Source organism: Canis aureus, chromosome 3, assembly GCF_053574225.1.
Source record: "Canis aureus isolate CA01 chromosome 3, VMU_Caureus_v.1.0, whole genome shotgun sequence".
NCBI lineage: Eukaryota > Metazoa > Chordata > Mammalia > Carnivora > Canidae > Canis > Canis aureus.
Genome location: NC_135613.1, coordinates 7,146,148 through 7,168,378, shown reverse-complemented (window position 1 = coordinate 7,168,378; position 22,231 = coordinate 7,146,148). Strand labels below are relative to the sequence as shown.

At 41.4% G+C, this 22,231-nt stretch overlaps 1 protein-coding gene across 5 annotated transcripts in view; it reads right to left on the bottom strand.

Moving 5' to 3' along the window:
• The window catches only part of CTCF (CCCTC-binding factor), a 54,877-nt gene that overhangs the window by 2,910 nt on the left and 29,736 nt on the right, over positions 1-22,231 (bottom strand). For all 5 annotated transcript variants that reach the window (XM_077887276.1, XM_077887278.1, XM_077887296.1 and 2 more), the window contains 7 exons: positions 21,721-21,891; positions 17,365-17,498; positions 14,178-14,298; positions 13,323-13,472; positions 6,911-7,071; positions 6,214-6,396; positions 5,532-5,667 (listed from right to left, as the gene is read on the bottom strand). In XM_077887276.1, coding sequence (XP_077743402.1) covers positions 5,532-5,667; positions 6,214-6,396; positions 6,911-7,071; positions 13,323-13,472; positions 14,178-14,298; positions 17,365-17,498; positions 21,721-21,891 — 1,056 coding nt within the window. The remainder of the gene's footprint in view (positions 1-5,531; positions 5,668-6,213; positions 6,397-6,910; positions 7,072-13,322; positions 13,473-14,177; positions 14,299-17,364; positions 17,499-21,720; positions 21,892-22,231) is intronic.

The following is a 22,231-nucleotide window of genomic DNA, read 5'->3' as shown; positions in this document are numbered from 1 at the left end:
TAGAAGAAAAATATGACACATCCACACAAAACCACATATTCCGTTAAGTCTAGTTATGTATTTATTTTTATCAAAGAAGTCCGTTTAAAAATACTTTTGCTAGAAAATTTTTGCTATTTACCTTGAAAAGAATAAACTGGTATTGTGCTAATAATAATATGCAAATTGACCTGAAGACTACTATTCCTATATTACTCTTTTCTCTTAGCTTTAGACATTAAAATATTGAATTTCAAATTAAGCGGCAAATCCATCATGCTCCAGATACATAACAATGCCAATGTTTAAGTTGAAAACATATGTTCCTTCTATTATGCAAGGATAAAGCAGGTTACTAAGCCTAAGGACCCTTGAAGATGTGCTCCTGATTGATTCTGAGTAGGCAAGTGTATGTGTGTGTGTGTGTGTGTGTGTGTGTGTGTGTGTGAGAGACAGAAGTTCCTAGGACTATAACTGATGGTTTTCTTTTCTTTTTTTTAATATTTTCTTTTTTCTTAAAAATTTTATTTATTCATGAGAGACACAGAGAGAGAGGGGCAGAGACACAGGCAGAGGAGAAGCAGGCTCCATGCAGGGAGCCCGACGTGGGACTTGATCCCGCGTCTCCAGGATCGCATCCCAGGCTGAAGGCGGTGCTAAACTGCTGAGCCACCTGGGCTGCCTTTCTTTTTTTTTTAAAGATTTATTTGAGACAGACAGACTGGGGGGTGGAGGTGGGGGGTCGGAAGGGTGGGGGGGAGGAACAGAGGGAGAGGCAGACAGAATCATAAAGCAGATTCTGCACTGAGGAGGGAGCCTGATGTAGGGCTCAATCCTAGGACTCTGAGATCATGACCGGAGTGGAAATCCAAAGTAAGCCACTCAAACGACTGAGTCACCCAGGTGCCCCCTGAGGATTTTTTTTAAGGCCAAAATTTTTTTTTTTTTAATTTTTATTTATTTATGATAGTCACAGAGAGAGAGAGAGAGAGAGAGAGGCAGAGACACAGGCAGAGGGAGAAGCAGGCTCCATGCACCGGGAGCCCGACGTGGGATTCGATCCCGGGTCTCCAGGATCGCGCCCTGGGCCAAAGGCAGGCGCCAAACCGCTGCGCCACCCAGGGATCCCAAGGCCAAAATTTTGGACTTAATTCTTAACTATGCCAGGTTCAATGGGTCATTCTTTTTTTTTTAAAGACTTCTCTTTTTTTGTTAAGATTTTATTTATTCATGAGAGATAGATAGATAGATAGAGAGAGAGAGAGAGAGACACAGGCAGAGGGAGAAGCAGGCTCCATGCAGGGAGCCTGATGTGGGACTCGATCCCAGGTCTCCAGGATCACGCCCTGGGTGGAAGGCAGGCAGGCACTAAACCGCTGAGCCACCAGGGCTGCCCCCCCCTCTTTTTAAGGTTTTATCTATTTGAGAGAAAGCAAGAGAGTGAGCATGAGTGGGGGTTGGAGGGAGGCAGGAGGGAGAGGAAGAGGCACACTCCCCACTCAGCAGGGAGCCCAATATAGGGCTTGATCCCAGGACCCTGAAATCATGACCTGAACTTAAGGCAGATGCTTAACCCACTAAGCCACCCAGGAGCCCCTCAATGGGTCATTCTTAACTCCCTAATTTTCTCCCTGATGCCATCATCACATAAAAGGAGACAGGACTATTGTATAAAAAATACCGACAGGGACGCCTGGGTGGCTCAGCAGTCTGGCACCTGCCTTTGGCTCAGGGCGTGACCCTGGAGTCTCGGGATCGAGTCCCACGTCGGGCTCCCTGCACAGAGCCTGCTTCTGCCTCTGCCTGTGTCTCTGCCTCTCTCTCTCTCTCATGAATAAATAAATTCTAAATCATGAATAAATAAAATAAAAAAAAAACCCCACCTGGCAAAGGGATGCCTGGGTGGCTCAGTGGTCGAGCGCCTGCCTTCGGCCCAGGATCAAGGCCCACATCGGGCTCCCTGCAAGGAGCCTGCTTCTCTCTCTGCCTATGTCTCTGCCTCTGTCTGTGTCTCGAATGAATGAATGAATGAATGAATGAATGAATGAATAAATAAATAAATACATAAAAAAAATCTTAAAAAAAAAAAAGGGGGGGCAGCCTGAGTGGCTCAGCAGTTTAGCGCTGCCTTCAGTCCAGGGCCTGATCCTGGAGACCCGGGATTGAGTCCCACATTGGGCTCCCTGCATGAAGCCTGCTACTCCCTCTGCCTGTGTCTCTGCCTCTCTCTGTCTCTCATGAATAAATAAATAAAATCTTAAAAAAAAAAAAAAAAAAGAATACTGACAAGCAGCTTTGAATCCCTTACTAAGTGTGTGACCTGGGACAATGACCACAGTGAACCTCAGTTTCCTGATATCATCTCTAAAGCACCTCCAATCTACTTACTAGTGATTTGAGGATCAAAAGGATTGAACTATAATGCATGTAATAATCATGCTCTGAAACTTACACTCTACTACACAGACACAGCTCTCGTTTGCACCATGCATCAGTTTTAAGTTTCTCCATTATTCCATTTAGGCTTGATTATTTCATTTAGTAAGAGATGTTACCCTCATTGTATAGAAAAAGTGACAAGCTAAATGATTTAAGGGACAGCTAAACCACAGCAGCCAGAATCCAACCTCTGGCCTCGGTCTAGGGCGGTTTTGCTGCCTGGCCCTGGAGGCAGCTGAGGAATCCTGCTATCCCCCTCACCCTTACCATGGCACACAAAGTATCCTCCCTGCCTTCCTCTGAGAAGCACAGGTTATGCCCTCTTTCTCAGAACTAGACATATTTAGAAATCTGGGAATAAACACCTCATCTCCAGGAAAAAATGCCTTATTTGTCAAATCTTAAGTGAAAATGTGGGGAACATACTGGTATGTGGCAGTGTGTTAAGAACGAGATGAGAAAAAAAAAAAAGAACAAGATGCTTCCCTCTTGAACTATTTAAGCCCCCTATTGCCTAAGTTGGCCCAGTGCCTAGAAAACCAAACAAATTCAGTCAGAAGTGTGTGTGTGTGGGGGAGGCACACAAAGAAGGTTAATAGGGTCAAAGGCTTATTGGCTTGGAGACATTCTGGCAAAAAGCCTTGAAAATAGCAGTATATTCTGCTGGTCCATCTCTGCAGATGGCCAACAAGCAGAACATCTGGGAGAAGACAAATATGACTGTGTGGCCTTGGTCAGCAGAGGGATGGAAAGCCCAGACTTTCTGGGGTGATAAAAAGACACTAGGTATAAGGCCTAGAATCCAAGTGTGCCCTAAAGCCAGCAATGCAAAAGACAAAAGAAGGAATTGCAGAAATCTATTAGGAACTATCAGTAAAGATACGTCATCAGAGCTGAAAGATGTTCTGGCGATGCATAATTAGGCAGTGAATTAGGCAGTGATCTTACTGGGAGATGAACCACAAAAGTCAACAAGGTAGTACCATAACCAAGAAGGCTAAGGGCCAAAATCTGTGGCAGTAGGAGGCTCTGCAACTAGAAGCACCTACAGGGATCCCTGGGTGGCGAAGCGGTTTGGCGCCTGCCTTTGGCCCAGGGCGTGATCCTGGAGACCCGGGATCGAATCCCACGTCGGGTTCCCAGTGCATGGAGCCTGCTTCTCCCTCTGCCTATGTCTCTGCCTCTCTCTCTCTCTCTGTGACTATCATAAAAAAAAAAAAAAAAAAAAAAAATAGAAGCACCTACAAAGATCCTCAGCTCAAAGTTACCTGTGGATCTCTGGTAGCACTTAAGGACTGTGATTTTCCCCCAAAACTCCCAATAGTCCATTCGTTAATTTCTTGGCCAAAGGGATCCCACAATGGTGTGTGTGTGTCTGTGTGTGTGTGTTTAAATGATTATTTACTTATTTGGTGGTGGTGGGGTCGGTGATGATGATGGGGTGTGAGCAGGGAGGAGAGGAAGAGGAAGAGGGAGAAGCAGGCTCCCTACTGAGCAGGGAGCCCAACAAAGGGTTCCATCCCAGGACCCTGAGATCACGACCTGAGCCAAAGGCAGATGCCCAACCAACTGAGCTACCCCGGGCACCCCAGTAGAGTATAGTGTGGTTTTAAAAAGTTAAGTAAACCGACATTTTCAAGGAGGCATGTTTACTGAAAACCCAGTGAAGATAATGATTAAAATAGATTTTCTGGAAAAGGCAGCAAAAAAATAAATTACTCTTATGCTTTACTAGATGAATATTGTCCCAGAAAAAGGTAAAGTTCTAACCAGAAAAGGCTTTATTAAAATAAAACACACAAAAACTAAAAGAGACCTTGTTACAGATATAAATACAAAAAAAAAAAACAAAAAAAAAAACACCTTAGTGCTTTCATGAGCAAGTTATAGACAAAATCAACAGAGACTGAAGTTTTCAAATATGTTCAATCTCCAAAATTTTTATTTATTTATTTATTTATTTATTTATTTATTTATTTATTTATTTATTTATTTAATTATTTATGATAATTTTTATTATTTATGATAGTCACAGAGAGAGAGAGGCAGAGACACAGGCAGAGGGAGAAGCAGGCTCCATGCACCGGGAGCCCGATGTGGGATTCGATCCCGGGTCTCCAGGATCGCGCCCTGGGCCAAAGGCCCGCGCCAAACCACTGCGCCACCCAGGGATCCCTCAATCTCCAAAATTTTTAATCCCTCCCCATTATTACTAACAATGCAAAAGACGAAACAAGGAGCTTTAGAAACACATAAAGCACCATCTATAACCTTGCCAGTCTGATGGTACTTCTGGGGAAGTATATTCCCCAAAACAAAACCCCTTACATATATCTTTTACCATAAAAAGCTTAAATCTTTAGTCACAGATGTGCTCTCTCAACTACTTGGCCAGTAGCCCAAGCATTCACATTACAGAGCCTAATACCATGAAATGAGCGTGTACAATCAAATGTGACTCCTCCGTTACTGACACTCTTGTTCTCCCTCCCTCTTCATGAGTCTAGCACCTCAAAGAATACCTTCTGCCTGGATTTCATGACTAGAAGTAAAAAAACACCCCCGAAAGCATCAATGGTAGGAAAACAGGCAAAGTGTTACATTATAAAATGGAGAGATTAAGGTAGGAAGAGAAAGGCTGACCTTCATGGATTTGATCAACACATCTCAAGGCTAGGCTGACACAGGCAGTCAAACCAGAAGTTGGTCAAGATGCTTAAGAAACCTTCTTCATGTCCATAAATTCATTGCTCAAATCTAGACCAGCTTCCTAAATGTAAAAGTTATGAACATAGAAAAGAAGCTCTGCTGGCCTTAGAATATCACTAATCTGAGATAAATGAGTTGAGATACTACTTTTGCTTTGGCTGTAAGTGAACATATAACATAGAAGATACTATCAAGCAATGGAACACCAGGAGGAAAAAAACTTGCCCCAGAAACAAACTAGCTGCTGCTGTAAATATGTAACTGGTATTAGAAAGACTAGAGGGTATATATAAAGGAAGTAAGAGTAATGACCTCTCTATCCCAGTATATGCATACATCAATGTACTGGCGACTGGGCACCAAAATCTACCACGGGTAACTAAATCAAGAAATAAGTTACTCACCACTGTCAGAGGAGTCTTCTTTTTTGGAACGCATCTTTCTTTTTCTGCCACGTTTACTCTTCTTTGTCTCCCCACCATTTTCCCCTTCTACGCCATCTGGACCAGCGCAATTGTCAGCATGTCTTGCCATGGTATTCTAACGAAAGAAACAAAATCTTCACTTATGTTACCAAAAAAAGCTGGTTTCAGAAGTTAGAAGTTCTCTTATTTTATTTTAATAAAATAAAAATTTGGGGTATTCATGTTAGGTCTGAATGTTCCAGTATGTGCTAATAAGCATATCCTGAACAAGCCTTCCTCATTCAAGGGAAATGGTCTCCATCTGGAAGGGGAAAGAGAAGGAAGGGAGGGAGAGAGGGAGAAAAAAAAGAGGCCCTCCAAAGAGGAGGGTGGGTCCTCTCTGCAGGCAGGAGGAACACAGGAGACCGAGACCAGCTCCCTGTCCTGTGCAGACCTAACATTGGCCCAAGGGAAGATCCAAGACAGACCTATTCACAGATACTGAGTCCCCCTTCAGCAGAAGGGTTCACACACATATAGAAAACCTTCAAGTGAGTATAAGAGGCCGTTTCCAAATGATACGGCATCTCTGTGCTTATAACCAACTGGCCTGCTTTGCAGTGGAAGATCAAGAACATGCTACTAAGAACCACGATAAGGGAAGTAAAGTTCTGACTCTTACCCGGCGTGTAAATGTTTTTCCACACTTAGAACAGACAAAGGCCGCAGGGACAAAGTTGGGGTCATGATAGCGTTTGAAGTGCATGTCGAGGAGCTGTTTCTGGCGGAAGGTCTTGTCGCAGTGGCTGCAGGCATAAGGCTTCTCCCCGGTGTGTGTACGTTTATGCATGATCATGTGCCTCTCCTTAAAGACAGTGGGTGAAGGAAGAGGCCTCAGAGTCTGTCATAGGGCTGCTACAACAGCCACCATTTGCATACATGTGGTTGACATTGACAGGCCTTTCTCTGAAGGATTTAGGCTTAAAACTGCTGTTCAGAGATTAAAGTTTTTTATTGGGGTGCAAAACTGCTTCCTTAAATCCCAGGACAGATATGCTCCCTCCTATTGGCTGCTTGTCTAGATCACCCGCCAGGCTCCAGTACCACATTCTTCCCTTCCCTCAGGCCCTGGACTTAATTTCCCAGTTCTGAGAAAGCAGCCAATAGTTTGCCTGAGAGGGAGATAGGTTATAACTGAATAAAACATCAGCTGGAGACTGAAGTGATAAAATCAAGAAGTAAGACCTTTGGTGACATTCCTCATAAATCAGTTTGAAAATACCATCTTTAAAAATAGCGTATGAGGAATCTAAAAACCCTCTGATAAAAATCTAACACTGATGGGGAGTCAACTGCTTTCAAACTATGAAGGTCTCTACCTGTCTGCAAGCATAATCACACTGGTCACACTTAAAGCGCTTCTCATTCTTGTGTGACTTCTGATGCTGGATGAGGGCATAGCGCTCATGAAACACAGCATCGCAGTATCGACATTTCTTGCCTTGCTCAATATAGGAATGCTGCTTTCTCAAGTGGACACCTGAAAGCAAAACAAAGCCCAGTTTAACTTGTGAAAACACAAACAAGCATCAATTAATTAATTAATTAATTAAAAATTTCATTTATCCATGAGAACACAGAGAGAGAGAGAGAGAGAGAGAGAGAGAGAGAGGCAGAGACACAGGCAGAGGGAGAAACAGGCTTCATGCAGGGAGACTGATGTGGGATTTGATCCCAAGTTTCCAGTATCAGGCCCTGGGCTGAAGGCAGTGCTAAACCGCTTGAGCCACCTGGGCTGCCCACAAACGAGCATTTAAACAAGTTAAATAATTCATTCTTCTCTGCTTCTTAAAATAATTACTCTGGGTGCTGTCCTGAAAGTGAATTAAAAGGTGAAGAAGAGGGTAGAAAAGTAGCACACGTGAAGTGATGAGCACTGGGTGTTATATGTTGGCAAAAATTTAAATAAATAAAAATAAAAGACGAGGGCAGCCCAGTGGCTCAGCAGTTTAGCACTGCCTTCAGCCCAGGGCATGATCCTGGAGACCCGGGATCGAGTCCCACGTTGGGCTCCCTACATGGAGCCTGCTTCTCCCTCTGCCTGTGCCTCGGTCTCTCTCTGTGTCTCTCATGAATAAATACAATCTTAAAAAAAAAAAAAAGATGAAAAAAAAACAATAGAAGTGGAAAGACTGGTTAAGATATGGAATCAGGACAGGTGAGAGAAGATGGTGGCTTGGAAGAAGCAGGGAGAACTGATAAGAAACCCAGAAAGTAGCATCAATAGGATTTATTCACTGAATTCAGATCAAGAAAAAAGGTGGGTATCAGAGACAACCTCCAGGTTTTGGGGTTTGAAAGTCAAAACCAAGTAGGCAGTTGGGGCCATTTGCTGAGACAACAAACAGTGGAAAAGGACTAATGTCCTCTGTTTTTGGGGAAAGGGAACATGTGGGTCTTAGACCCTCTTGAACATGTTAAATATGAAAAGCCAATGATATCAAAGTGAGGATAAGGATGGCAAGGGCTAGATAAGCCTAGCTCAAAGGAAAAATTTAGAATAGAAACTGTAGTTACAAAGAAAAAAAAACAAACTATAGTTACTAGGATTTAAATTAGACGATAGGAGCTGATGAAATCACTAAGATCAAGAAAGAGTATGGGTCATGCTTTAGGAAAACTAAGAGGTAAGGCCAATGGGAGGAAAAAGGTTCAAAACAAGAAACAAGAAAAGGCGGAGAAAGAAGAGTCAGAGAAGAAAGCCAACAGGATATAGTGCCATGGAAACCAAGGGAAGAAAGTGTTTCAAGGAGGATGGCACAGCTTGCTATAAAGAACACTCTACAGAGATCAAGAAAGATGGTAAATGGAATGTTTCCCGCATTAAGCAATGTGGTATTTAGTGATCTTAGGAAATGTCACTGTACAGAATGGGGTGTAAGCTAGATGGGAAGACAATCAGAAACTGAGGAAGGAGAACTGTGAAGGATAGAACTCTTATCTCCTTACCTGCCAATCCTCATAAAAAGTCAAACCTAAACACCCAAGTAACATAACATAACGTAACATAACATAACATAAAATAAAATAAAATAAGCAAGCTAAAGATGAGTAAGTCCTAGAGATCTACTGTATACCATAATTCTCCTAGTTTATTTTCTAAAATCCTTTTTAAAAATCTTTTATTTATTTATGAGAGACGCAGAGAGAGAGAGGCAGAGACATAGGCAGAAGGAGAGGCAGGCTCCATGCAGGAAGCCTGATGTGGCACTTGATTCCGGGACTCCAGGATCACGCCTTGAGCTAAAGGCAGGCATTCAGCCGCTGAGCCACCCAAGCATCCCCTATTTTTTTAAATATTTAAAAAAAAAAAAGGGTGGAGGGATGCCTAGGTGGCTCAGCCATTGAGCATCTGCCTTTGGCTCAGGGTGTGATCCTGGTTTGGAGATCGAGTCCCACATCAGGCTCCCTGTGGAGAGCCTGCTTCTCTAACTTTGCCTGTGTCTCTGCCTCTCTCTGTGTCTCTCATGAATAAATAAAATCTTTTTTAAAAAAAAGTTCATTTTTAAGTAATCTCTATGCCCAACATGGGGCTCGAACTCACAAACCTGAGATCAAGTGTCACACGCTCTACCAACAGAGCCAGCCAGGCGCCGCTAATTCCCATAGTTTATAATACTGTGTTACACATTAGAAACTCGCTAAGATGCTAGATTTTAAGTTTTTTTTTTTTTTTTTTAGATTTTAAGTGTTAACAAAAAAAATTTAATTAAATTTTAAAAATAGCAATAAAAGTTTCTATGTACAAAAATTTTCAAGTTGGGATGTCTGGGTGGCTCAGGGGTTGAGCATCTGTCTTCAGCTTAGGGCATGATCTCGGAGTCCCATGATCGAGTCCCACATCAGGCTCCCTATTGGGAGCCTGCTTCTCCCTCTGCCTGTGTCTCCACCTCTCTGTGTCTGTTATGAATAATTTAGAAAACCTTAAAAAAAATATTTCCAGGTTTCCAGATTATGTTTTAACAGGAAAAATTAGAGACTTAAAGAAAAAAACAGTCAAACCTAGACAGGGAAGATTTTTTCTTTAAGACAGGAGAAATAAAAGCATGTTTAGAGTTGAGGAGAAAGATCTAGGAAAGAAAGCATAAAGATAAGGAGGCAGTACATGACAATATAAATGCTGCAAAGGCAAGAGAGTAGGATCAAGGCACAAATAGGAGTAATGTCAACTTTCTTGTAGCAAATGGGCAAAGAGAAGATGAATGCAGACCGGTTTGTAGGTTTGATAACAGGAATTTAGGTGTTCCAATCTGTTGCCTTTACTTTTTTTATGAAATAGGAAAAGAGGTCACTTACTGAGACCAGGGAGGTGGAAGGAAAAGGGGAGGAAGGATTAGAGGCTTAAACAAAGTTCAGGTGATTCACCCAACTTTGAATCATTGCATGGTGTCTCCCACATAGCAGGCACCCAAACATTTGTAGAATGAATGAATGACTGAACTCACTGAAAAAAATGGGAACATACCTGACAAAGACAAATAGCTGGACTGCCCAAGAACAATGAAAGCTTAGCTGCATGTGGGATCATGAACTTATGCAGCTACCGATCTGCTTCACTCAGAGTGATATCAAAACAGACTTAAAGAGGACCAATTCTGGGGAATGGAAATGAAGGAAGGCTTTTCTTTCTTACTCTCTACACATGTACAGCATTATATGAAAGCCTTTTATACATGCATATATTATTTCAAATAATTTTTAGGTTTCAACTTCCCCTTCTAGTCCTGAGATAGGCCTATCAGTCTAAAAGTGCTTATGAAATACTTGTAACAATTGGGTAATTATTTTTCCTATATATCAGGTGGGGGAAAAAAAGCAGTATTTGGAGGTAAATCTTGACTCTAGTAGGTCAGTCTCCAAAGTCCATGCTTTCCTGTGTCACAAAGTGATAAATTTTAATTATATAATTAGTGTGCAATCAGGCCTGCTTTAAAGAAGGAACACAAACTTCTTTGGGATTGGTTTTGGGAGGTAATGTTCCTTATTATGTAGGACCTAAGGGGTATCATGCAAGTAGTTATTTGCATAATCCAAGATATTTACATAATAAAAGTGAATAATTTTTAAAATTTGGATAATCCAGACAGTGGCCTAATAGCTTATACACACTGCCATGAGATATTACTATTATTATTATTTTTAAAAGATTTATTTATTCATGAGAGACAGAGAAAGAGAGAATGAGAGAGAGAGGCAGAGGCATAGTCCCCACAGGGAGCCTGATGCAGAACTCAATCTCAGGCCCCTAGGATCATGACCTAAGCCAAAGACAGCCACTCAACCACTGAGCCATTCAGGCGACCCTGCCATGAGATTTTTTTTTTTTTAAAGATTTTATTTATTTATTCATGATAGCCACACAGAGAGAGACAGAGAGGCAGAGACACAGGCAGAGGGAGAAGCAGGCTCCATGCAGGGAGCCCGACGTGGGATTTGATCCCGGGTCTCCAGGATCCCGCCCCGGGCCAAAGGCAGGCGCCAAACCGCTGTGCCACCCAGGATCCCTGCCATGAGATATTAATTTAGTTTCTGTACCATAATAATAGTAAAACTCATTCAATTATCAGAGGACACTGACTCTTAAATCTTGTTTGTTTGTTTTTAAGATTTTTATGTATTTATTCATGAGAGACAAAGAGAGAGACGCAGAGACAGGCAGAGAGAGGGAGAAGCAAGCTGTGGAGAGTCTGATGCAGGACTTGATTACAGGATCCTGGGATCACGACCTGAGCCAAAGGCAGATGCTCAACTACTGAGCCACTCAGGCATCCCCCTCTTAAATCCTTGTAACAAAGTCCTCTTGGGATCCCTGGGTGGCGCAGCGGTTTGGCGCCTGCCTTTGGCCCAGGGCGCGATCCTGGAGACCCGGGATTGAATCCCACGTCAGGCTCCCGGTGCATGGAGCCTGCTTCTCCCTCTGCCTGTGTCTCTGCCTCTCTCTCTCTCTCTGTGACTATCATAAATAAATAAAAATTAAAAAAAAAAAAAAAAAAAAAAAAAGTCCTCTTAACAGCACAGTAGGATGAACAAGTGACCCGTGGGTCTTACGTGGAGCCCAAAGTCCTCTGCTTCCAACTCATGGTTTCACCTTAAACGTGTATTAGATGTTAAAGAGAAATAAAAACACTTATACCTTACAAAAAAATGCATGCTAGCCTGCATTTTGCTCAATATGGTTATATTAATATAAAAATGTTTTAAGACATCACCTAAATTGCATAAGTTCACTCAAAATATTTTGAGTAAAACCGATGCTACAGGAAATATAGGCCATGTTTATGCTGTAGCTCAGTATGCTCCTGTTATGACCCAGATACTTTTATGTTCCTCAGTGTAAGATATGGCTCGAGGCTCTTGAGAGGACTCAAGCCCAGCTTTGACATTATAAGCTATGTTGTGTAGCTCTGGTCAAGACATCTGTCGAGGGGGCACCTGGGTAGCTTAGTGGTCTGCCTTTCTCAGGTCGCGATCCTGGGGTCCTGGGATCAAGTCCCGCATCAGGCTCCCCATGGGGAGCCTATTTCTCCCTTTGCCTATGTCTCTGCCTGTCTTTCATGAAGATTATCTTAAAAAACAAAACAAAACCATCTGTCAGGTGACTCAAGTTCATCGCCTATAAAGCTAAAATAATATGCATTGGTGACTTTATATGGTTGCCGTGAACATCAAATGAGTTAAGAAAGTAAAACAAAATAATAAAAGACATGTTGTAACGTACAGCAATTTAGCTAAACATAAAAATGTTTATAATAATAATATTCAAGGAGCAATGCATTTTGGTTAAAGACTGGGGCAAAAAAGAAAAGAAAAAGAAAAAGAAAAAGAAAAAGAAAAAGAAAAAGAAAAAGAAAAAGAGAAGAGAAGAGAAGAGAAGAGAAGAGAAGAGAAGAGAAAAGAAAAGGAAGGAAAAGGAAAAGGAAAAGGAAAAGGAAAAGGAAAAGGAAAAGGAAAAGGAAAAGGAAAAGGAAAAGGAAAAGGAAAAGGAAAAGGAAAGAAAAAAGACCAGGGCAATATTTTTATCTCTTTTAAACAGGAAAAATAAAGGCAGACATCCAGGTGACCATACCTTTAAGTATGTATGACCTGACTACAATTTCTCTTTTTTTAAAGTTTTTTTTTATTTAGTCAGAGAGAGAAAGGCAGAGACACAGGCAGAGGGAGAAGCAGGCTCCATGCAGGGAGCCCAATGTGGGACTCAATCCTGGAACTCCAGGATCACACCCTGGGCCGAAGGCAGGCACTAAACCGCTGGGCCACCCAGGTGTCCCCCAACTACAATTTCTACTGATAAATTCAGCCTCTGTATAAGCTGTAGTTTAATTATGCACAGAAATATAGTTATCATTCAATCAATAAAACAGTCTAATTACTTAAAGAAAGTACAAGTGTTCTGAGAAAAACTGAAATGGACAGACCCTAGTTTGAATCATACTATGTCACTTCCCTATTTGGAGATTTGAACGTTACCGGTAAGGGCTACTAATTAAAGGTTTAACATTTCCTCTCATTACAGCTCCCATTAATTTATAAATGAGATATATTTAGGAAAGAATCTTGTAGTCTGATTGCAGTTAGAGAAAAAAGAAGACAAAAACAGTTGTTAAATGATGGCTGTTGTTAAGTTGCAGGCCATTCACATATACAATTCAGAAAAGGAAGTTATTTATGATCTTCCTATTTTCACAAATCCTCAAAAATATTTTTTCATTTGCCACTAGTTATTTTACTTACCCAAATCACTTTTTCGGGCTATGACAGTGTCACAGTGGGGACAGTGAAATTTGGCCACATTTTCTGTGTGCTTCTGTAAAATGTGCATCTTCATGGTACCACTTTGGGTAAACCGAGCATGACAAATATAACATTCATAAGGTTTTTCCCCTTAAAAGGAAATATAGAATGAACAAATTAGATGAAATGAGTACTGTCATTTAATTGGAGGGTAATTCAAGTGGTAATTCAGGTGTAGTCAGGTGGCAGAAAAGCTAAGCTACAAACAATCCTCAAGTGTTACCAGCTAGACCAAATCTCAGGCCTGTTGCATGGCTCGCAACTGTTCTCACAAGATGGCAATCAAGTCCTAAACTGCAGCTTCTAGCTCTGCTCTGCTAGCTCCACCAGAGTCATTCATATGAGAGAGCGAGCTGGTCCTACAAGGCATGCCTTTGGGTGACAAGAGGACCAACAAGTTTTTCTTTTTTAAGTTATCTTTACATCCAACATGGGGCTTGAACTCATGACCTGAAGATCCAGAGTTGCACACTCTACCAACTGAACCTGCCAGGTACCCCTGTTTTTTTTTTTTTTTTTTTTTTGTTTTTTTTTTTTTAGGGAAAGACAGTATGGGGGAAACTCAAAGAGCTGGGTTAGGTAATCTACCCAGACTTCCAATGCTGAAACCTTCCATTCTTCAATGTATATTCAGAACAATGAATTCAGAAGGTATACCAGAAAAGCATCTGTCAATTCTACTACTTTTATGCCAGCTTCCATTCAGGTAAGCAATAGGGGTGTGATGTGGTTCACAAGGTCCCATGGGATCCACTGAAAAGCAGCTCATTAGTACACGGAGGGAAGACGTCCTACCTGAATGGGTTCTCATGTGCCTTTTCAGCTTGTATGTGTCCCTGCTGGCGTAACTGCACAAGCTGCACTGGAACGGACGCTCTCCAGTATGAGAACGGATATGACGTTTTAATTTGCTGACCTGAAACATGAAAGTAATCAGACTTTTTTTTTTTTTTTAAGTAATCAGACTTCTTACTTCCGTTAACACTGCCTGTAATGTGAATGCTGTGGGTCAGGCACAAAGGCTTAGTTTTGGGCACTGAAGTTTAGAATACGAAGTCTAAAATAACGGTATTTCTTCCTCATTATTTATAATCTTTGCTTTCTAATCCTTATAATCCAAAGAAGCTAAGTAAATGATAGGGCATAGGACTCAAGATTGGTTATTAGTAACTATTGAAGCTGAGTGACAGATTTATAGAAGTATATTATCTTATTCTATATCTGTAGGTTTTCTTTTTTAAACATTTTAAATCAGCTGTTTTATTTTTATTTTAAAGATTTTATTTATTTATTCATGAGAGAGAGAGAGAGAGAGGCAGAGACACAGGCAGAGGGAGAAGCAGGCTCCATGCGGGGACCCCGACGTGGGACTCGATCCCGGAGACCTAGGATCATGCCCTAGGGGCTGAAGGTAGCACTAAACTGCTGAGCCAACAAGGCTGCCCTGTTTTCTGCTTTTGTATAGGTTTGAAATTTTCCATAGTAGTTTATGCTTATTTACAGATCAATTTCCTTCCAGATATGTATCAGATGTTTTTAAACTTTTTAAAAAGATTTTATTTATTCATGAGAGACACAGAGAGAGAGGCAGAGACACAGGCAGAGGGAGAAGCAGGCTCCCCAAAGGAAGCCCGAAGTGGAACTCGATCCAAGGACCCAGGGACCACAACCTGAGCCAAAGGCAGACACTCAACCACTGAGCCACCCAGGTGCCCCAGTATCAGATGTTTTTGTGTTGTTCAGCTTACCCCTAAATAATTTTATTTCTATTAGAATGTGAACCTATTTTCTGCTATCAATCATATTAAGGTAAGTTACTGGGCTCTGTGTATTTTTCTTGTATGTGGTCACTCAAATGGACTCTTATTGCTCTAAGTTTTTCAGCTGATATTCTTGGATTTTTTTGTGTAAGCAAGTATGGCTATAATAACTAAGTTTTGTTTTATCACTTATAATTCATATTTATTTAGCTAAGATTTCCAATACAATGTTGATGCTGAAACAGTAATAAGAACAGGTATCAGGATGCCTGGGTAGCTCAGCAGTTGAGCATCTGCTTTTGGCTCAGGGCATGATCCTGGGGTCCTGGGATCAAGTCCCACATTGGTCTTCCTGCATGGAGCCTGCTTCTCCCTCTGCCTGTGTGTCTCTCTCTGTCTTAAATGAATGAATGAATAAATAAATAAATATCTTTTAAAAAAAAGAACAGATATCTCGTTTCAAGTTTTTATTATTTACTTTTAAGTAATTTCTTTTTTTTTTTTTTTAATTTTTTTATTTATTTATGATAGTCACAGAGAGAGAGAGAGAGAGAGGTGCAGAGACACAGGCAGAGGGAGAAGCAGACTCCATGCACCGGGAGCCCGACGTGGGATTCGATCCCGGGTCTCCAGAATCGCGCCCTGGGCCAAAGGCAGGCGCCAAACCGCTGCGCCACCCAGGGATCCCACTTTTAAGTAATTTCTACACCCAACATGAAGCTTGGGGGCTCACAACTCCGAGATCAAGAGTTGGATGCTCTTCCAACTGAGCCAGATAGGCGGGTGGTCTTGTTCCAAATTTTAATGAGAATACTTCCAATGTTTCAGTTAACTGGGATGGACTGACTATAAGTTTCTGGTATATACTCCTTATAGTAAAGCCATTTTCTTCTACTGCTAATTTTCTAGGACTTTAAATAGTAATGAATATTGAATTTTATAGTTCCACTCAATGTAGCACGCACCAGTAATTTCCTTTTTTTTTTTTTTTTTAATTTATTTACTTATTCATGAGACATTGAGAAAGAGGCAGAGACACAGGCAGAGGGAGAAGCAGGCTCCTCGCAGGGAGCCTGATGTGGGACTCGATCCCAGGGCTCTGGGACCCGATCCCAGGACTCTGGGACCACGCCCTGAGCCAAAGGCTGACGCTCAACCACTGAGCCACCCAGGCGTCTCACACCAGTAATTTCCTAATGTTCAATTCTCCTTGCTTTTAGATATAGTTTATTTAGTAATCGCTTTTTTTAATAAAGATTTTACTTATTTATTCATGAGAGACACGGGGGTGGGGGGGGGGGGGCAGAGGGATAAGCAAGCTTCCTGCAAGGAGCTCGATATGGGACTTGATCCTGGATCCTGGGATCATGCCCCGAGCCGAACGCAGACGCCAAACCACTGAGCCACCTAGGTGTCCCAGTAATCATTTATTTTTAAAATGTATTACTAAATTTGGCGAATAATTTGATTTAGTAGTTTTTGTTTTCTGTGAGAATAATACATACTTTTCTTTTTGGCAGCATTCTTATCCAGTTTTGTTCACAGTGTAGCTTCAAATAGTAAAGGAGATAACATTTTCCTTTTTTTTTTAAAGTAGGCTCCACATCCAGTGTGCAGCCCAACGCGGGGCCTAAATTCACAACCACGAGACCAAAACCTGAGGTGATATCAATAGCTGGGCACCTGACCGATTGAACCACCCAGGTGTCCTCATATTTTCCATTCTTATTTATTTATTTAAATTTTAAAAAATTTTCCCTCATATTTCCCATTTTTAAATGCCCTCCACTAGTATAGTTATCTCTTTGATGTTTCAAAGAACTTACCTGTAATAAATATGTGGAACTAGTGCTTTATAAAAAATGGGTAAATCTGGGGGATCCCTGGGTGGCTCAGCGGTTTGGCGCCTGCCTTTGGCCCAGGGCGCGATCCTGGAGTCCCGGGATCGAGTCCCGTGTCAGGCTCCCGGCATGGAGCCTGCTTCTCCCTCCCTCCTGAATCTATGCCTATCATAAATAAATAAATAATTTTTTTTTTTTTAAAAAGGGTAAATCTTTCACACTCATTACAGTTTTATTACTTTTTGTGGCTGGGAAGGGGAGCGGGTATGTTAATAATCCTGTAAGACTTTCTATCTCATCTGAAGTCAGTTTGGGTCGTTTTTATCCTTATCCTGGAATCACAGTCTTAAGAAAGGGACCAACTAGGAGCCGAACACTCACTTCTACGCTGGCGTAATCGCACATGGAACACTTAAATGGCTTCTCATGGGTGTGTTTATAACGACGATGCCGCACCAATTCTCCACTAGTCACAAAGGCCATGTCACAATCTGGGCACTTGTGAGGACGAGTACCTAGAGAAAGGTGTTATAACAAGAAAACAAGATCAAGGGCACAGTTAATGACAGTTCAACATTTGACAAGAACTGCAGTATGACATTGAACCCTGGTCATCTCAACAACCTTGTACCACTAGCCTGAGAGTAACTCTAAAAGCTATAGCAGGGCCTGGCTAACTTTCTAATACTGACCCTGGAACACTGAAAACACATGCTAAAGATTTAATTTCTCTTAATTACCCATCTGAGTATGCTTTTGAATACAAAATCCCCCCACTTTCTGGGACGCCTGAGTGGCTTAGTGGTTTAGCGCCTGCCTTTGGCCCACGTGTGATCCTGGAGTCCCAGGATCAAGTCCCACTTTGGGCTCCCTGCATGGCACCTGCTTCTCCCTCTGCCTGTGTCTCTGCCTCTCTCTCTCTCATGAATGAATGAACGAATCAATAAATAAATAACAAAAAACTGTATAATCAATCAATAATCAAGGCCAGACACCCTTGTGGTGATAGTGAAAGACTTCCCTCTCATGGACCATAATACCTATACTTGTGATTTCATGTGCTAGCCAGAATACAAAATCCTTTTTATCCCTAGTTTATGAATTCTGATCACTATGTATCAAAGTTAAGAGAAACACCAGTCTGTTTCAACTCTTGATAAAAAAATATAGAACACCTTGGGCTACCTGGGTGGCTCAGAAGGCTGAACGGCTGACTCTGGATTTCAGCACCAATCGTGATCTCACGGTCGTGAAATGGACCCCTGGCACTGGGTTCCATGCTTAGTGAGGAGTCTGCTTGAGATGTTCTCCCTCTGCCCCTCCCTACCGACCTATACATGCTTTCTCTCAAATAAATAAATCTAAAAAAAAAAAAGTCATCTCTTAAGCCTTAGTGTTTTGTCAAGTACAAATCACATAATTAATAGTTATTTGACCCAAGATTCTTTTGCACATCAACTCTTACTATATTATGACTGTACATGGGTGATGAGCACTGAGGGGGACACTTGGTGGGATGAGCAATGGGTGTTATGCTATATGCTGGCAAACTCCAATAAAAAAAAAATTATGACTGTACATATAGGGTCATTGGGCTGTCCTTATTCTGACAATTTTTAAAGAAAACTCAAACCAGAAAACCCCCCAAAACCAAATACAATAGCTTGTTTTCTATATAAATTTATTTTGATAATTTTAAGAAACTTATCAAAGGCTTTACAAAGTAGTACTGCCTTTTATATGACTTAAAGATAACTGAGCCACCGGGTGCCCCAACAGATCACTTCTTTTTAAAGAAAAGTAATCTTTACACCCACCATGGGGCTTGAACTCATAACCCCAAGATCAAGAGTCACATGCTCTACCCAGTTCAGTCAGCCAGGCGTGCCTAAACAGATCACTTTTTTTTTTTTTAAGATTTTATTTACTTATTTGAGAGAGCACAAGCAGTGGGAGGGAGGAGCAGAGGGAAAGGGAGAAGCAGGCTCCTGTCTGAGCAAGGAGCCTGATGAGGGGCTCTATTCCAAGCCCCAGGATCATGACCTGAGCTGAAGGCAGACGCTCAACCAACCAAGCCACCCAGGAGCCCCAACAGATCACTTTCAAACATCCATGTCTAATATTCTGTGATCTGAATGTCAAATCATAAAATAAACATTTTTACAGGGCAGCCCTGATGGCCCAGCGTTTGGCGCCGCCTTCAGCCGGGGGCATGATCCTGGAGTTCTGGGATCGAGTCCCACATTGGGAGCCTGCTTCTCCCTCTGCCTGTGTCTCTGCCTCTCTCTCTCTCTCTCTCTCTCTGTCATGAATAAATAAATATTTTTTAAAAATAAAAAATAAACATTTTTACAAGCTAATAATATACAATTTTTTTTCCTTTTACTGAAGAAATCTTACTGTTTTTAGTATGTCTTCACATAGTAGCCTCCCAACATAACTGACTGATTACATTAGTGGATCCTCTCTAGTCACTTTATTTATTTATTTATTTATTATTTTTAATTTTTATTTATTTATGATAGTCACAGAGAGAGAGAGAGGCAGAGACATAGGCAGAGGGAGAAGCAGGCTCCATGCACCAGGAGCCCGACGTGGGATTCGATCCCGGGTCTCCAGGATCGCGCCCTGGGCCAAAGGCAGGCGCTAAACCGCTGCGCCACCCAGGGATCCCGTCTAGTCACTTTATATTCTAAATACAGCAACTGAAAATGTCCTCAGGTAATAATGACAATAAGGAGATAAGCTGACAGCAGAGCACAGTGATGTTTTCATAGCCTATTACTCAAAAACTAGGGACCATCTATAATTGTGCACTTTGGGTAAGGGGTGACAACAAGGTAGCCCCAAACACCAAAATCAAAGGCAGGCTACCTCTGTGAATGGAATTAGAAACAGTCACAATGTAATGAATGGGACTAGCCATCTGCAGAAATGATTCTGAGATAGAGAAGACCCTCAGAGCAAAGTGTGATTAAAGTATGACGGTAATTAAGAAATTGCAAGGTAAGTTCATTTGCTCAGTTTGCTTCTTTAGTATCACCGGGGATACAGGAGTGGAGGAAAGAGTTTTTTGTCTATGAAAAATATTGTCTGGCAGCACAGACAGATAAGTAAAACAATTAATGAGAAGGAAACCAAGGATCCACTTCTGTTAGGATAAACTAAACTGGAAACCAAGAATTTCTAATGTTTACCTAGTACTATGTAGGGGACAGAAAGAGGCCTGCTACTGGTAGACATATAAGCATGGCAATTAGGAAAGAAACACACACTGTTGTGCAATAGAGATTTTCATTGGGTTGCACCACATGAGCTTATGTCCCTCTGCTCAGGGTCCATGCTTACCAAGTCACCCTTCACTTGCTACATCTTCTTCATATAGGCAAGGGTGTTGCCTACAGTGTAATACAACTGCATCCAGAAAAAAAAGGTACAGTCCTCACCATAAACTGATTTTCTGATTGAATCTGACCCTTGAGGGTTTGACTAGTATGAATTAGTCCTGCTGAATCAGTTCTGGGCAACCAGACATATTACACTCTTATTTTCAAAGTTGAGGACTAGACCATGACACACAGTGCCCACATCAAGCACTCCCATTTTAGGAAGTCCTATTATGCGTCCAAATGTTTTTATCTAGTCATATGCCCTTGCACAGTGTCTGTCTTCAAATTACTGAATAAAATATATTATCAAGTGTCTGAGTAGAAAGCAGGGAAATAATGAAAAGTGACCAGATCATATTAGCCAAGAATATACTAATGCATAGTATATCACTTATAGGCCAAACTCGATCATGCTCAGCAGTCTACCAGCACATGTGGATACAGGAAAGCTACTCATCATGAAGAACTGTGTGAGAGAACTCTCTAAAGGGTTTTTTTTTTTTTTTTTTTTTTTTTTTTTTAATGATAGTCACACACAGAGAGAGAGGCAGAGACATAGGCAGAGGGAGAAGCAGGCTCCATGCACCGGGAGCCCGACGTGGGACTCGATCCCGGGTCTCCAGGATCGCGCCCTGGGCCAAAGGCAGGCGCCAAACCGCTGTGCCACCCAGGGATCCCCCGGAGAGAACTTTCTATTAGCACTCACAGGCAAATGCCAATATAAAAGAGCAAAGAGACCAGAAGGGAGCCTAAAGAGAACTCCAGTGCATAGTACCTCCACTTTAGTGACTCCTGGGACCTAACCACAGCCAGCATGACACTAATACAAAATATTAAAGTGTGTATGGAACACAAATGAGTGTCTGAATTGCTAGAATAATGCCTTAACTGTCCATTCTGAGATTATGAATTACCTCAGTTGAGGTGAAACAACCAGAAATCATAGTTTTTAACAAAGGGAGAACTGCATGCTATTTCTAATGTTCATCCTTACAGTGCCTGGGAATTTGGGGGGTCATTTTTTGTCACGGATGTTAAAAACCTTAGAAAAAAAAAAAAAAAAAACCAAAAAACCTTAGCAACACAATGGTGATGTCCTTCAGGAAACATGACAGGTTAGCTACCATAGATAATCTTTTTCTGGCTCACCATCCTTAAACAGTTTGATTATTTTCCACAAAAATTCCTTTACATTTACCTATAAATTCATCTGCTTATTATAAATCAGGATTACAGCAGAAGAACAAAAATCATTCTTTAACTTCCCACGGGAACCAGCTTAGATAATACTTAAAACCGAAGTTTTAACCTTTACCATGTTATAGCCCCCAACATTCATATCCAGCACCTGTGTGTGTGTTAAGGTGATTCCTCAGGAGGGTGACTGTTCTGAATGCCCTGCCACAGAGATGGCACTTGTGTGGTCTCTCATCAGTGTGACTTTTCATGTGACGATCCAAATTTGAACGCCGTGGACACGTATAACTGCAAAGCTCACACTGGAATGTCTTCTTTACACCTATATGCAAAACAAAACACTTACTTGTTGCAAGTTTAACCCGAATGTTAAATTTCTACAAATAAACTTCATTAGCCTTTTTAACTATATTCAATCTAAGTCATGTTAAATCATTATTATTCAATGCCACTAAAAGATTTACTTTTTTGTCTTCAGGACTTAAAAAATACTCAGTGTGGAAAAACTTCTTTTAGACTGGTTAAAACGACTGGTACCCAGCTCATGATCTTAAAAAGACAAAACAAAAAACACTTACTATAAAATAATTTGCATATACCCTATGTTATTTATTTGCTTTATCCCAAAATGATTTTATGAGAGTAAAATGGATAAATTCATT